This window comes from Eptesicus fuscus, chromosome 2 (assembly GCF_027574615.1).
Source record: "Eptesicus fuscus isolate TK198812 chromosome 2, DD_ASM_mEF_20220401, whole genome shotgun sequence".
Lineage (NCBI taxonomy): Eukaryota > Metazoa > Chordata > Mammalia > Chiroptera > Vespertilionidae > Eptesicus > Eptesicus fuscus.
In genome coordinates, this window is record NC_072474.1 from 30391053 (window position 1) to 30407912 (window position 16860).

At 40.1% G+C, this 16860-nt stretch overlaps 2 protein-coding genes across 4 annotated transcripts in view; one reads left to right on the top strand and one right to left on the bottom strand.

Annotated features, from left to right (window-relative positions):
• ITIH2 (inter-alpha-trypsin inhibitor heavy chain 2) overlaps positions 1-4876 on the top strand; it is a 36421-nt gene extending 31545 nt beyond the window's left edge. The window contains exons 17-21 of the mRNA XM_054726348.1: positions 1188-1301; positions 1787-1985; positions 2528-2700; positions 3927-4038; positions 4729-4876. Of these exons, the coding sequence (XP_054582323.1) occupies positions 1188-1301; positions 1787-1985; positions 2528-2700; positions 3927-4038; positions 4729-4876 (746 nt within the window). The remainder of the gene's footprint in view (positions 1-1187; positions 1302-1786; positions 1986-2527; positions 2701-3926; positions 4039-4728) is intronic.
• The window catches only part of KIN (Kin17 DNA and RNA binding protein), a 53834-nt gene that overhangs the window by 5754 nt on the left and 31220 nt on the right, over positions 1-16860 (bottom strand). For 2 of the 3 annotated variants that reach the window (XM_054726363.1, XM_054726355.1), the window contains one exon: positions 11161-11289. The exons of the other annotated variant lie outside the window; for it this stretch is intronic. In XM_054726363.1, coding sequence (XP_054582338.1) covers positions 11227-11289 — 63 coding nt within the window. In that variant the 3' untranslated portion in view covers positions 11161-11226. Of the gene's footprint in view, positions 1-11160; positions 11290-16860 lie in introns of those variants that run through there. 3 annotated transcript variants of the gene reach the window in all.

Here is a 16860-nt window from a genome sequence, read left to right on the forward strand (position 1 = left end):
TACATTAGTGGTTATATCTGCTTCTTTAGAAGAAAAAAATAATGTTCTAACTGTTAAAGAACAAAATTAATTCATGACATTTGTTAAAGCATGGTGAAGAAGATTTTATGCAATGAGGTTTGGCGGTGGGGAAGAGAGATTTCACTCAACAGCAAATACTTTATAGACAAGGAGTAGGGTGGGGGTCAGTGGATGAAAGATTTCTAAGAGGAAAAAAGCATGGGAAGGGGGTTTAGGCTAGACACCTCTAACAGGATTCTTGCTGAAGGCAGGCTGGTGTGATCAGACATCACTTGCGGGGGCAGGGGAAATGAGGAACCCGATCAGATAGTGAGGGAGATCAGATATGGAGGATGGGGTTTCTAGTTAAACTGACTTGGCAGGATCCTTGCTAAAATAAACAATGCAGAGACCAATGTGGAAGTCCAAAAATTAAGGCCTAGTTGATAAGTTCAGGGGAGCCTGAGTAGAGTTTGGTCAGGAGAGAATCTTTGTCACTCCTTCATTACATCCTTACTTTCCTGAAGGCCATGACTTAGCTATGGCTGCACCAAACATGGCCAGATTTAGTGTTTTGCACATAGTTACCCCCCCACACACACACTAAATAATTGTTGAATGGGTAAACAAACAAGATCAGCCAGAATAATGATGTCCAATAACAAAGGAGTACTTTCTTGGGAGCAGCTTGATCCTTCATTGCTCTGGATTAACACTCAACTATATGCCAACAAATAATAGTCTTCTTTATTTTTATGTACTGTGTATGCCTGCTTAATAAAATACATATCTTGTTATCTATCTATCTAATCACTGTGTATATATATATTTATACATATGTAGTATATGTGTGTGTGTGTGTGTGTGTGTAGTATGAGACCATATATAGTATGTATATGTCTTATTCATTTTATCTCTAGCCTAGTGCATTTTATCTCTAGCCTAATGCATATGCGATAGTTACAGGATAAGTATCCACTATATTCTTAACATAAACCTCTGATGGAGCCTGTATGAGAAAGGGACAGGGGTCTGGACCACTGGGCCCCATGTCTAGAACAGTACCTGACATACAGTAGAAGCACAATAAATATTTCTTCTTGTTAAAGATGTTTAGGAATAAAATACTTTTCAAAACCCTCTTCCCTTCGATGATTTTTTTTACATTTTCTTTGTATATTTTCCAGTTGAAAATGACCCACACTTCATCATTTACCTACCAAAAAGCCAAAAGAATATTTGCTTCAATATTGACTCAGAACCTGGAAAAATCCTCAACCTTGTTTCTGATCCAGAATCAGGTAAAAAAAAAAAAACACACACACACACACATATATAATGTTTAAATTAGAGAATTTGATCTTTGCCACCTTACACTGTCACTGCCTGGAATTTCTTTCTCACCTTAATATAAGTCCTATATTTTCCAAACTTGGATAATTAGTGAGAAATAAATTATAAATATATTCCTAAGTGTTTGAACTATTACCGATAAAATACACTCCCTCACTTTACCTATTAGTCCATATGCTTTAGGTGAAAACTTGTTTGTGGAGGGAATGTAGTATGAACTAGCAGGTTTTGTAATATAATTAAACTATAATAAAGCATAGTTACATAGTGAGAGCTACAAAGAAAAAAGTATTATGTAAATCCTAAAGCAAAGTAATAATAATTTACCCATATTGTCAAGTTATATAAATTTGTATTATGGTACCCACACATGAAAAAAAAAAATGGCACACAAGAGAAAGAAAAAAAAGCTTTTTTTTTTTTTTTACTGTAGGGATTTTGGTCAATGGACAACTCATTGGTGCCAAGAAGCCCAAGAATAAGAAACTAAGCACCTATTTTGGAAAACTGGGATTTTATTTCCAACATGAAGATGTGAAAATAGAAGTTAGCACTGAGACCATCACCTTGAGCCAGGGCACCCGTACGTCGTTCTTATCCTGGTCTGACACAGCTCAGGTCATTAATCAGAGGCAAGTATTCTTATGTGTGGATTTGGGCCTAGCCTTGACACATTACATAAATAAATCCCAACATCCACGACATAAACATAGGCCTTAAAATCATCATTTTAAATATGAAGAAGTTGGTGTTCAGAAACATTTTTGTTGCCCACTCCCCTGCTCCTGGCAGCAGGAATCCTGTGTTTTGGTCACCAAGTGTCTCAGTGCTAGCCTCGTGCCTAGCATATAGTAAGTTCTCAATAAACACATGTTGGGTAAGTGAGTGAGTCCATCAACTGAAATCCACAGCTGACTCTGTGTTGGTTATGCTCAGAAACACTAAAATTGTATCCTATGAGTAATATTTTCCCGAGTATGTTTAAGCAAACATATATTGACAGAATTTCAGAGCTGGGAGTTAAAACAGCATTTTGTGGAAAAACCATGGAAAAGGTTTTAGAAAACTAGTGGGACCGTACTGGGAGGAATGACAGTTCATATTAGGGGTGAGAAGGATGACTTTCTAAGAGGAGTTTGTTCTGAAATTAATTCCATTTCAACTTTCCCACTAGGGTGCTGGTCTCGGTGAAGAAAGAGAAAACTGTGACGATTACCCTGGATAAGGAGATGTCGTTCTCTGTGTTACTTCATCGTGTTTGGAAGAAGCATCCAATCAATGTAGACTTTTTGGGGATCTACATTCCCTCCACAAACAAGTTTTCACCTAAAGCACATGGACTAATAGGTAAAGTGTTGGTCAACCATCTGACAAGTGTAGAACCATGCGAGGCCTTGATTATCTTTGGATAACGGTGATTAGAACTTGGGAAAGTGACAGGTGGGGACTGAAAAGCACAGGATGTATGTTCTGAGCCCAGGTCCTAATTTATAACAGTGTGAGTGATGACACAAAGAGGCCATTGCCATTGGAAGAAACGTTAACTGTTACTCCCACTTTCTCCTAGAAACAAGAGGCACAGCTGGCCATGCAGGGTCACAGGAGGAAGGCCAGGTTTGGTCAGGGAAGCAGGAGCAAATGATAAGTTCACGCAAGAGCCTTCATAGGGGTTTCCATGGAAAGAGAAGACAGAGCAGGGTAGATTAGAGTTGGCTGGTGTGAACAAGTCCCATGGGCTCTTGGGCTATAGAATGGTCTCTAGTTCCGGGGCATCTGGCCCTGGAATGATTTCTTCTGGGTTATAGAGGCCCGGGAGCAGAGATGTGGCTCTGGGTTGGTTAATTGTATAGCAAAGGCATGCTCCTGGTGGAGTCCTTTGCTGCCTTTCAGAATTGGCTAGCCCTGGGGGCGGGCAGTTTCTCCCCAGCCGGACATGATTATTAAGATGTCCAACATCCTAATGTATAGAAAAGTAAAACCATGACCAATACAGCCCAACACCGCGGTGCAGGGTGACTCAGTAATGTTATCACCAGGACCTTTGCCTTTCCAAACAAGGTTTTCCCAGAACCAGGATTTCATCATCATGAACTGGGCAAAATAAGAGATGGGGCAAATAAATCATTTCTACGTTTTATGCTGAAGAGTTTCTTTCTAAATAAAGAGGAGTGAACTGGCTTAGGAAGTCTGTGATGACAAGCAGGGTATCTAGGCCAACTTTCCCTACTTTTAAAAGAATGGTTCCAATTTAAGCATACGACACCACAAACAAACCTGTGTCTGTGATGTAAGCTATGCTCTCAGGTGCTGACCTTCACCCCCTGCCCCAATCAAGGCATTCGATTTTACTTCTGACCCAAGAGATCAGCCTCATATGTAAAGCGATCATGGGGTGAGCAGCATGGTCACTGTACATCTCCCCCATTGCTGTGCCCTTTTCCTCTGAGTACGTCTTTCTACGCCAGAAATTCTGGAGGGAGGAGCAGCTTGGTAGCTCGGATTAAATGACCAGCCTGTCTCTTTAGTTATTCTTGGGTTACATGTAAATCACGGTCTGGACTTTATTTCACTAGGCCAGTTCATGCATGAGCCGAAGATACACATCTTCAATGAGCGACCTGGGAAGAACCCCGAGAAGCCAGAGGCGAACATGGAGGTGAAAGGGCATAAGCTGGTTGTCACAAGGTAAGCCTCAGATGCAGATGACAGTGACAAATAGGGCTCCTACTAGGATTGGACTCACACAGCATTACTATCAAACCAAACAACTCATCAGGAATAGGCACATACAGAACATTTGCAGGACACTGCAGCTCAACCTTCTGAAATGAAAATGATGACTACATATATAAATATGTACATGAAATGCCAAAATTAATCTGTTGTTCTCACCTTCCTACATTAGAAGCCCTATGCTCACCTATGCTGGGTAAATGAAAAAGCTGACCAAAGGAGGAAATTGTATAAATACCCACACGCCACCGTGCTAGGGAATGTATATTTTTATATTCAAGCTAGAGCCTTCTTCTTGAGTATGTGAGGTGAAGCCCACACTTCAGAGTTGTGTCCCTGCCTTCTTTCCATTTCTAAGTTAATTTGTACTCTTTACCTTGCTGGAAAAGTCCACATTGGTCAACCTCAGTAAGGGATATTTGAATTAGCTAATATCTGGACTCACTGTTTACTAGTATTCTGTCCTTCCAAAACTCAGCCCAGACTCAGATGACTTGGGGAATGGGGATGGGTGAGGGCAGGCAGATGTGGTGGTGGAAGGGGCACAAAGAACAGCAAGGGGGAGAGCGTGTCTCCTCTGGAGATACGCAGGCTGGCATGCTTTGGTCTGTGCCCTAACCACATGCACCATTTTCCTTGCAGAGGCCTGCAGAAAGATTACCGAACAGATAGAGTATTTGGAACAGATGTTCCCTGTTGGTTTGTACACAACAGTGGGAAGGGTTTCATCGATGGACACTACAAGGATTACTTTGTGCCTCAGCTCTATAGCTTCCTCCAATGGCCTTAAAGGCTTTTCGTTTTGGAAATTAAATGTATAAATGTACATTTTCCTCTGCCCTTTTGCATTCATTCTTCAGTTTGAATATTAAAACCTAACTAGATATTAACACATCTGAAGAAAATAAATGCTTTGCAAAGAAGCTTTAGGATTTTGTTGCGTCTTCAGATGCTAAGGTGAGTTCATCAAAGCGATGCAAGGAAAGCTGCTTTGGCAATTCAAGCTGTCATCCAGGCAGAGCCCTAGATTTGGTATTTACTGGGATTTCATTGTTCTTACATGTCAGATCCTCAACTTTGCAGGTTGTGTACATTTTTATGTTGTCAGTGAAGTGAAAAATTCAGCTATGAGGATATAGTGAATGTGGAATAAGAACAGTGACATATATTATAAGGAATTGGTTCACATAATTATGAAGACGGATAGTCCAGAATCTGCAAGGTAGGCCAGTGATGCAGGAGACCCAGGGAAAGCTGATATTCTGGTTCAGAGGCCATTAGGCAAGAAGAATCAATGCTGTAGATGAAGTCCAAAGGCAGTCAGTTGGGGGAGGGTCAGTTTCTGTTACACTGATTGGATGAGGCCTCCCACATTAAAGAGGGCAATCTGCTTTACTCAGTCTACCTTTTCTTTATTTTCTCTTTTATTTTTTAAAATCCTTACCTGAGGATATTTTTTCCATTGATTTTTTTTTCTATTTTTATTGATTTCAGAGAGGAAGGGAGAGGGAAAGAAACATCCATGAGAATCATTGATTGCCTGCCTCTTGCATGCCCCCCACTGAGGTTTGAGCCCGCAACCCAGGCATGTGCCCTTGACCAGAGTCGAACCCAGGACCCTTCATTCCGTAGGCTGATGCTCTATCCACTGAGCCAAATGGACTAGGGTGTTCCTGTTGATTTTTTTTTTTTAAGGCCAGAGTGGAAGGGAAGGAGGGAGAGAAACATTGATGTGAAAGACATCAATTTATTGCCTCCCACACGCACCACCGACCAAGGCTGGGGATCAAACCCACAACCCATCCAAAATATGCTCATAGACACGCCCAGTAAAATGTCTGACCAACCCTCTGGGCTCCTCTTGGCCCATCTAAGTTGACACATAAAATAAGCCATAACAAGGCCTTAGTTGACTAGCCTCATTCTGTTAAACCAGCCCTTCTCCAAATAAGATAAAATATGATTGGGTAGGTGTCTTCTGATTAAATTAAATCCTATTACAGTCCTGTCTCCTTAACATTATTCTACGATCACCTTAGAGACTTCATGGATCTCAAATTCTTCACACATTTAAAATTGCTCAGGAGACTATCTCAGGTGGCTAATTGTACACAGTATTAATGATACTATGACTTCTGAGAGAATCACCATTCCAAATGCTCTGGAAGCTCCTCTGTCTGTGAAGCAACCAGTTCCACACAAATTTAATAGATTCTTGAACACTGAATCTTCTTTAGCAGTGCTCCTTGTAGACCTTGAGTTTATTTGTGGTTAAGCAATTGCTAAGAGTAATGTCATTTAATTTTAAACCTTATATGGTTAGATTTATTTCAAAATAAATTAACTAGCAAATTATGTCCTAACAAAAGGCTAATGGCATTTATAAGGCAAAATAAACAAATTTAAAGTGAAATCAGGTAACTTTATCATGTCTGCATTGGTATAGCAGATTTTGGTGACACAGTCCAAGACTTGCCCATTGTAATTTTGTGCTTTCCTTTGTTTATAACTTTCTTTTAAAAATCAATTCCTAAAATGCATACATTTTCAAAGTCCAAATTCATAAAATTACATTTAAAAATTTAAGTACTTTTAGGAAATTTTCTCTCCATAATTTGATAAATACCATTTTTCATTGTAGAATCTAGATAAAACTACAATACCCAACCTATATTTGAAAAAGCAATTTATCTTTTGACATAATTGTAAAGTACTAAACAAATATGATTATTTCTATAATCTAATCTCAGTACTAAGGAGATAAATGGCATTGCCTTTTAGTTTTATTCTATAAAAATTGGTCACCTATGAAATGCTTTTAAAAAATCTACATCTTTTCTATTTCCTATTTCAAAAATACTAATATTAAAATGCTAATATTCAATGCAGACTTTAAAAGTGGGTTCTTGTCATTGTTACTTGGTAAAAATTTTTACTTTAAAACTTCTACCTTTAGATAACATTGATTCCTAGTATCTTAAATATGCTGTGTTTTTAAAATAATGATGAAAATGTTGGGGTGTATATTTATATGCAAATATTGAGCAAGAGTGCTATCAAAAGCAACTAGATTTAAAATCAAGTCCATATTATTCAAATTATCAAAACTATTAATAGCTGGTGTTTTGAAATTTATTGCCTGTAAAAATAACTTTACTAATATGGTTCACATGTTTCCCTTGAGGCCAGAAATCTGCCTTCTCTATATAATTAATTTTGAATTACAAATGAATAATCAATTTTGAATTCCAAAGAAACCAAATTAATGGGACTCATTGGAAAAAAAAGGAACTATTCCATTGTCTACCTCTTGATTAATTTCTGAAAGTATGCTCTCAGTGATGAAGGAAAACTTGACAATTGCCTATATTATGTTTATTTTTTGGAGCACCTTGCAACCCAGTGATAATCAATATTGAATTTTGTATAGAGCTGGGGTATAACAGGGCTCGTATTTGTCAGGTATATTAATCATCTTTAGCATTTATGCAGTCTGTCTTCAAAGATTCTCTTAAATATCCATCTACTAAACAGTTTCCATTAAACCAATTAAATATATATGCCTTGTTAGGAAAATGAAAGTCTGTGTTCCAGAAAAATCAGACTCTTGGCTCAGATCATTCCTGTCACAAATTTGCTTGTTTGTGTTTTCAATATACTGAAAATTAAACAAGATTTCTTAGAGTTGGGAACCTGGCTATCCAAAGCAACAAATTAAAAAGGGAAATTAGAGACAACCAAGATGGTGGCATAGGTAAACACCTGAACTTGCTGCCGCGCACAACCATATCAAAACTACAACTAAAAGACAAAACGGATATCATCCAGAAGCACGAGAAGGCTGGCTGAGTGGAAATTCTACAACTAGAAGGAAAGAGAAAAGCGCACTGAGTCCGGTAGGAGGTGCGGAGGTGTGGAAGTGTGGAGGTATGGAGGCACACGCAAAAAGGGCTGGCAACTGGGTACACTGTTGGCTTTTTCAATTGGGAGGGAGATACAAGCTCCCGACTGCTCTGAACTCCAGTTCCGGGCAAGACTCTGGGTACCCAGACTCATACAGAGAGAAACTGCACTGTCTGGCATCGGGCCGGAATGCAAGGGCGGCTTTCTCTCAGAGGGGCTTTCAGCAATCATTGTTCCTGCACGGTGCCATGGGACACAGACCCGGGGGCCTCTTAGGAGCAGGGCTGATGGGCAGCCATTGCTGTTTGCTCCACCCTGGTGATTCCCTAAGACCCCACCCCACCCAATTTACAACCCCACCCAAGCTGTGCACAGAATCTTTTGCATATGAATGGACTGGCCTTTTGCAATTTAAACCTAACAAACTGCAGCTGGGTCAGAGAGCCCCAGAGCTTCCAAAAGAAGGCCCAAGGCTTCACAGCAGCTTGCATTGCTTCACAGCTGGGCCTCATCTGGGCACCTTCAAACCCCAAACAAAGAGGAGGAACCTGCAGATCTCTCTGCAGCTCCTGCTGGGTGGCCTCAGGCAGTGGCTGACTTTGCACCTCCTTGGAGATCCAAGAGCCAGTGTACCAAGTGGTCAGAGTGAGACCATCCAGATTACAACTCTTCAGATCCATAAGACACACACTCAGGAGGCAAACCCAGTGAGCGCCAAAGCCCCACTGAAGCAAGTCCTGCCCCATAAGGGTGTCTCCAGCACAGAAGTTCTCCCATTGTAGATACAACTGGTCCTCACAGCCAATTGGCCTGGAGGTCAATTCCTCCCAGTGATACCAACAGCAATCAAGGCTTAACTACAACAAGACTGTGCACACAGCCCACAAAGGGGTGCACCAAGAGTGTCCACCTCAGGTAATTAGGGAGGCTGTGCTACTGGGCCCTACAGGACACCTAGCACACAAAGCCACTCTATCAACACAGGGAAGCAGCCAAAATGCGGAGACAAAGAAACAGGTCACAAATGAAAGAAATGGAGGAAAGCAAACTACTGGATATAAAGTTCAAAACCACGGTTATAAGGATACTCAATCTTCTAGAAACCTCCAAGAAATATAGTGAGACCATCAAGGATATGAAAAAGGACCAATTAGAAATTAAGCATACATTGACTGAAATAAAGAATAATAAACAGAGATCCAACAGCAGACTAGAGGATCGCAAGAATCAAGTCATAGATTTGAAATACGAAGAAGCAAAAAACACCCAACCGGAAAAGCAAAAAGCAAAAAGAATCCAAAAATATGAAGATAGTGCAAGGAACCTCTGGGACAACTTCAAGTGTACCAACATCAGAATTATAGGGGTTCCAGAAGAAGAGAGAGAGCAAGATATTGAAAACCTATTAGAAGAAATAATGACAGAAAACTTCCCCTACCTGGTGAAAGAAATAGACCTACAAGTCCAGGAAGCACAGAGAACCCCAAACAAAAGGAATCCAAAGAGAACCACACCAAGACACATCATAATTAAAATGCCAAGGGCAAAAGACAAAGAGAAAATCTTAAAAGCAGCAAGAGAAAAACAGTTAGTTACCTACAAGGGAGTACCCATACAACTGTCAGCTGATTTCTCAACAGAAACTATGCAGGCCAGACGGGAGTGGCAAGAAATATTCAAAGTGATGAATAGCAAGTACCTACAACCAAGATTACTCTATCCAGCAAAGCTATCATTTAGAATTGAAGGTCAGATAAAGAGCTTCACAGATAAGAAAAAGCTAAAGGAGTTCATCACTGCCAAACCAGTGTTATATGAAATGCTGAAGGGTATTCTTTAAGAAGAGGAAGAAGAGAAAAAGGTAAAGATAAAAATGATGAACAACAAAGTGACAAACAAATACATATCTATCAACAAGTGAATCTAAAAAGCAAGTGAATAAAAAAATCTGGCGAACAGAATAAACTGGTGAATATAATAGAAGCAGGGGCATAGAAAGGGAGTGGACTGACAATTCTTGGGGGGAAGAGAGTGTGGGGGGTGCTGGAAGAGACTGGACAAAAATCGTACACCTATGGACGAGGACAGTGGGGGGGTAAGGAAAGGGGGTGGGGTGGAAACCGGGTGGAGGGGAGCTATGGGGGGAGGAAAAAAGGGGAACAACTGTAATAATCTGAACAATAAAGATTAAAAAAAAGGGAAATTAAAGAGTGCCTCAATGTACAGTAAAAATAAACTACGAATCAGGAGTTATTTTAGTACATACTGGTCTTATTCAAATCATTCTACATGCTTCAAAGAATCACTTATTATCATAAAAAGAGGCATCTTCTCTTTAGCCTTATTGCAATCAGAAGTGAGTCCAAAGACCCAGTGGGACCCAGTCGTTACACTGAGTCCCCACTGCACGTGAAGCTAGGGTCTATTCCTTTTCAGTTGTGTGAACTATAAATTTCCTTTTTTCCTTTTTTTGGGTACATAAGCAAGTGTGGGGTGGGTTTCCAGTCTTTTGCATTCCTACATAACATACTGCTCTACTTATTTAAAAATTCAACATTGTCAGTGGGATTGTAAAATGGTACAGCCACTTTAGAACACAGTCTGACATCTCAATAAAACTATTATATTTCGTTTGACTTTTTAAAATGTAATTATATTTATAGTTCAATGTTACTACTAAAAATATAAATTTAGAATACCGTATTTTCCGGCGTATAAGACGACTGAGCGTATAAGATTTTCCTGGGTTAAAAAGTCGTTTTATACGCTGGAAAATACAGTAGTCCAATATATCTAATCCATTATATCTAATCCCATCAATATAGTCCAATATACCGTATTTTCCGGCATATAAAACGACTTTTTAACCCAGGAAAATCTTATACGCCCAGTCGTCTTATACGCCGGAAAGTACGGTATATAAGAATTTCCTCTAATTATATGATTCTAAACCGCCTTATATAAAACACTTTACAATAATATTATTTTAATGCAAATTTTAAAAATCAAAGAAATATTATAAAGAAAACAAAAATAAGAACAAATTTACATAGTTTGATATTTCATAAGACATAATTAGATTTCCTACAAGTTTAGCTAAACAACTATACAATAATATTTACATAAATCCATTTGTTGTATATAAAAGAAATACCCTAACACAGTAGAGTCTCATAATGCCTTGGCGAACACCAATTTGATGCTTTAGTATTTTAATACGTTCACAAATTTTCAAACTCAAGCAAGTTTAGAAATGTCTTCATATTGAATTCCTTCAACTCTGCGTCCTTTTAAAGGGCCCTATAAATGAAAATTGAAGGAAAGGTTAAAAACACACATGTACTTAAAAGACATGAAAATGACACTACACTAAGGAATAAAAATTTGCCTTTTCCATTTCCCTAAAATATAATTAAAGTAGCTAACATTTCTGTATGTCTATGAACTTTTAAAACATTCTATGACATTCTCATTAAGAAACTACCATAATTTTCTTCAAAGATATTTGAAACATGTTATCACTAGATACTGTGGCAACATCTGCTAGCTGTTCCGTATCTGCCTCTTGGATAGGGAGATGTCCTAGCTCCCCGTGTGGTTAGGTGTGGCCATAAGCTGGAGCTCCAGCCCACGGAAGTGAACAGAAGTGATGCCTGCCATTGCCAGGCCCAGGCCAGGCTCCTTTCCACCTGCAATCCAATGCTCTCCTTGGTCTGCCTGAAGCAACCACAACCATAAAAAGCCAATTACTGAAGATGGTAAAGTCACAAGTTAGAAGGGTTGTGGCTCATAAATCACCCTTCAGAAAAGAGCTGTTCCATGATCAAGAAAAACTATCTTGGCCTTTTAGAATAAAAAGTAAAACTTTTATAATATTGGTACCATTATCAATTTGAAGGTGGTTTATTTTATAGCAGATATCACTATTTTAAGCAATACAGATACTCAAACAGGTTTTGTATATTTTCATCTTCTCTTCATATCCAACTAAAAGGGGAAGGGGAAAACTAGATAATGAAAGTACCAGTCATAAAAAAATGACACAACCTGGGAACACAGAGGCTAAGACTATGGACTCTGGACCCAGACTGCCCAAGTTCAAATCCTATCCTCAGCAAGTGACTAAACCATTCTGTGCCTTTTATCCAGAGGAATAAAAATAGTGCCTATACGTTGTTAGAAAATATCTATGAGTCAATACATATAAAATGCTTAGAATAATATCTGGAACATAACATGAGCATGAACTCAATAATTTTCAACTCACTATTACATCTGTTGGTTAAAATTAAAAGTTGGTCCCCTCCCTTGCAAAATATGAAATGATGATGATTCCAACCCTGAACTGAGATTATAACATTGTTTAATGAGACTTATGCCTTCCCTTTAAAATTCTTTAAAAAAAATTTTTTTTTTATATATATATACTAGAAGCCCAGTGCACGAAATTCGTGCATGGCGGGGAGTTGTCCCTCAGCCCAGCCTGTACCCTCTCCAATCTGGGACATCCCTCTCACAATCCAGGACTGCTGGCTCCCAACTGCTTGCCTGCCTGCCTTCCCGATTGCCCCTAACCGCTTCTGCCTGCCAGCCTGACCACCCCCTAACCACTCTGCTGCCAGCCTGGTTGATGCTTAACTGCTCCCCTGCCAGCCTGTTTGCCCCCAACTTCCCTCCTCTGCCAGCCTGGTCACCCCTAACTGCCCTCTCCTGCAGGGCTGATCACCTCCAACTGCCCTCCCTTGCAGGCCGGGTGCCTCCCAACTGCCCTCCCCTGCTGGCCATCTTGTAGTGGCCATCTTGTGTCCACATGGGCGCAGGATCTTTGACCACATGGGGGCAGCTATATTGTGTGTTGCAGTGATGATCAATCTGTATATTACTCTTTTATTAGATAGGATAGAGGCCTGGTGCACGGGTGGGGGGCCAGCTGGTTTTCCCTGAAGGGTGTCCCGGATAAGGGTGGGGTTCCCTTGGGGTGTGGGGCGGCCTGAGCGAGGGGCCTGTGGTGTTTTGCAGGCCGGCCACGCCCCCTGGCAACCCAAGGGGAGGCCCTGGTATCTGGAATTTATTTTCCTTCTACAACTGAAACTTTGTAGCCTGGAGCGGAGCCAAGCCTGCTGCTCCCTCCGTGGCGGCAGCCATTTCTGTGGCAGTTAATTCACCTTCTATAATTGAAACTTTGTACCCTTAAGCAGGTGAGCCCGGCCAGGGTGTGCGGAAAGCTTTGCTTCCCCTGTTGCCGCCGGCAACCCTGGCCTGCTCTCTCAAGCTCCATTCTGCTGCCATTTGTTTGAATTTGTTTACCTTCTATAATTGAAACTTTGTAGCTTGAGTGGAGGCTTAGGCCTGCAATGGCTATGGAAAGCTTGGCTTACTCTGTTACCTGGGAAACCTTGCTCTCTGTGGCTGTAGCCATCTTGGATTGGGGTTAATTTGCATACTCGCCCTGATTGGCTGGTGGGCGTGGCTTGGCTGGTGGGCGTGGCTTATGTGGCGGAGTGATGGTTAATTTGCATATTACCATTTTATTAGAGAGGATATACACACACACACACACACACACACACACACACACACACACACATATATATATATATATATATATATAGACTGATTTCAGAGAGGAAAGGAGAGGGAGAGATAGAAACATCAATGATGAGAAAGAATCCTCGATCAGCTGCCTCCTGCATGCTCACTACTGGGGACTGAGCCCGAAACCTGGGCATGTGCCCTTGACCGAAACTGAACCCAGGATACTTCAGTCCACAGGCCAAAGCTCTATCCACTGAATGAAACCGGCTAGGACTAAAATCTTTTAAAAATGCCATTCTTTTAATATATAATAATGATTGCATTTAAAGGAAATAAGTTCCCATATAAAGGATGACCTGGGTTGAATCTTTCATAATCAAGTTTAAAGGCTGATGATCAATTACTTTTTTATGATAAGAACTACAAATTTGGGTTAATTAGGCAAACAGTTAATAGACTGAGGCCTTTTTTTGAACACTTTGTTGCTATTTTTAAAATCTATTTAATTTATATGTAAAATGTGTAAAATTATTCATAATGTGTAAAAATAATAAATGTTTCAAATATTATAATACTGACACTAAAATTTAAGATTCCAGAAATAGTAAAAATAGCAGGGGAAATGATGTGAAAAGTTCACAGGTTTCATGGAAGCGACTTGAAGAAAACCTGGGGACATAGAGACATACATGCATATGTTTTTTCCCATGGGGGTAGGTTGCAAAAGAAAAACAAAAAAATAAAAATTTAGCAGGTGGTTTTCCTCCTCCAAAAGTAAGTGCTACTCTGCAATTAACTAGAAAGGCTTTTTATTATATGGATTTCCTCACAGGTTTTATCTCAGTACTGCTCTGTAGGCAATTAAAGCAGGAGAAAGGAAGGTGAAACTGTGGGGTTTAAAGTGATGGCGGGAAGAAAGTACTTCTTAAAAATCAAACAAACTATAAACCAAAGGTATTTGGATGGAACCTAGAATATCCTCAATGGTAATTAGATGTTTTGTGTTTCCCTCAGATGAAAACATGAAGCAGGACCTAAATTGGATAGTATTATGAAATTAAAAAGTAGAGGAGGATCAAACTGCCACAGAAATATAAGATTTCCCATAACCTTACTAGTATACTGATTGAGCCGGAGAGAAAAACTTAATGACTTTTAAAAAGATTGATAAATTCCGGGAGATCGAAGATGGCTGCCGAGGGGAAGGCAGGCTGCAAGACAGTGTGTGAGTGAGAGAACAAAAGGAGAATGTGTGGATGTACGGGGAGTGTCTATTCATGAGTGAGGACAGCTATATTCCAAGGGACTGTTGGGGACTGCTGGACCAGGCTCCCCTGACCAGGCAGCCTTCACTGCTGCTGAAATCTCTCCCAGTGCGGCTGGCTCTGCCGCAGAGACCGCAACATCTTGAAGGGGAGAGTGGCTGTGATTGGAAGCCTAGCCTTACCTGCAACCGGGAAGAATCGGATACCTGCCGGGACCCTACAACCACAACGCCCAGGGACCAGCTGCGAACCCACAAACACCGGGACTCAAGCAGTGTGAATACATGGACTCAGACGAAGTCAGATTTTGCCCAGAGAAAGGTGAGGTCTGTGATCCAGGCTGGAGGGAGAAATGAGCGCAGTGGGATCTAGAGGTTCAGAGGAAGTCTGCACCCCACAAAATCCATGGCCGTTGGGGCCAGCGTAGTCCATGAAGGTGGAAGGGGGTCCAAGGGCTGCTGGCAGAAGGGAACTCTAGAAATCAACCCATAAATGGGCTGGGCACAAAAAGGCAGCCTGAAGTTTTACCAGTATATGGGCTGCGCTGTGCCAGGGGAAAAAGACATGCACAGAGACGTGAGCAGAGTCGCGCACAGTGCTGGGGTGAAAAAGTCACGAGTTCGAGTGCTTTCTCTGGCTTTTTTCTCTTTAAATCCTTGCTTTTGATTACTAAGCCCAGTACATAGGATCACCCAAGTAAAAACACTCTCAGAGACTGCAGGGGAAAGTTGTTTTTGTGGAACCTAGGGATCAGAGTGGGGAGAAACAATCAGAAACTACCTCTGGGGCAGTCCATTCCCCCAAACCAGTACTAAGTGTGGCAGGGAAAACAAAATCTAAATACTGGGTAGAGAGGACTTATAGCCCTAGATGCCAAAACAGAAACAGTGCCAACCAGAGGTTGAATCACAAATTGACTCTTGTGTAAATAACACTAAAGGCAGGCTGAGTAACAAAGAAATACTGCCTGCTTGAAAACAGGATTATGGCTTATGACACATAGGAGCTGTGGAACACAGGGAACTTCAATATTGTCCTGACTACCTGACAGGAAACAGGCATGCCAAACAGAACAGTAGAGGAAGTTAATGACCTTCACTACTGCACATTTTTTATCTTTTACTTAAGAAACTAAATTTTTTTTTTTTCTCACTTGATTTTACCTTTTTAATTATATTTTTATTTTTAATCAGTATTATTACTACTATTATTTTACCTTTTTTAAAAGTTTTATTTTATTTTAGGATTAATTGTTCTACATTCTATTTTCATTTTTCCTTTAGCATCATTTACCTCTATCTCAACTTTACCTTTATGCCAACACTCTCTTCCTCGCTTTTCCCCTTTTGTTGTCCTGTTTCTCTTACCCTATTCCTGCTTTAGATTTTCCCTATTCCTTCTTTTTAACCCCTGTTAAGAATTCATCCTACTTATACATCTAATTTCTGACCCCCTGCTCCAAGTCCATACACACTTCTCTCTTCTCTTTCTTAACTATAAAAATTATTTTTCTTTCCTCCCTTTTTTTTGGTTTGTTGTTGTTTTTTGTTTTGTTTTATGTTTTCTGTTTTATTTTGTTTGATTTTGCTGTTCTTTCTCTCTGTCCAATTGTTGTTGTTTGTTTGTTGATTAGATTGGTTTGTTTGTTTGTGTGATTGTTTCTCTTTTTTTTGCTTTTGTTTTTCCTCTCCTCGCTTGTTATTAGTTGTTTTTTGTAGTTTGCATTCACCTCTGGGTGATAGTTGTTTGCAATTTTTTTGATTAGTTCTTGTTCTATTGAGTTTTCTCCCCATATAGTTTTTCCCCTTCTTTTTTATTCTCTTTTCTCTCTTACTTTTATCCTTTCCTCAATATCATTTTTGCACTCTCTCTCTCTTTTTTTTTAATCCCCTAATTCTCTTTTCTCTAGTGGTCACCTTTATTTGGGGTTATTAGTATCGTGAATACATTTGTGTTCAGGGCCTTGTGTGTTGTGCCTTGTTGTGTTGTATTTTGCGCCTTTAAGTCAACGCAGGAGAGCGAGAGCTATATAGTCAGACACCCGGAGAGGAGAGATCATGGGGAGACAAAG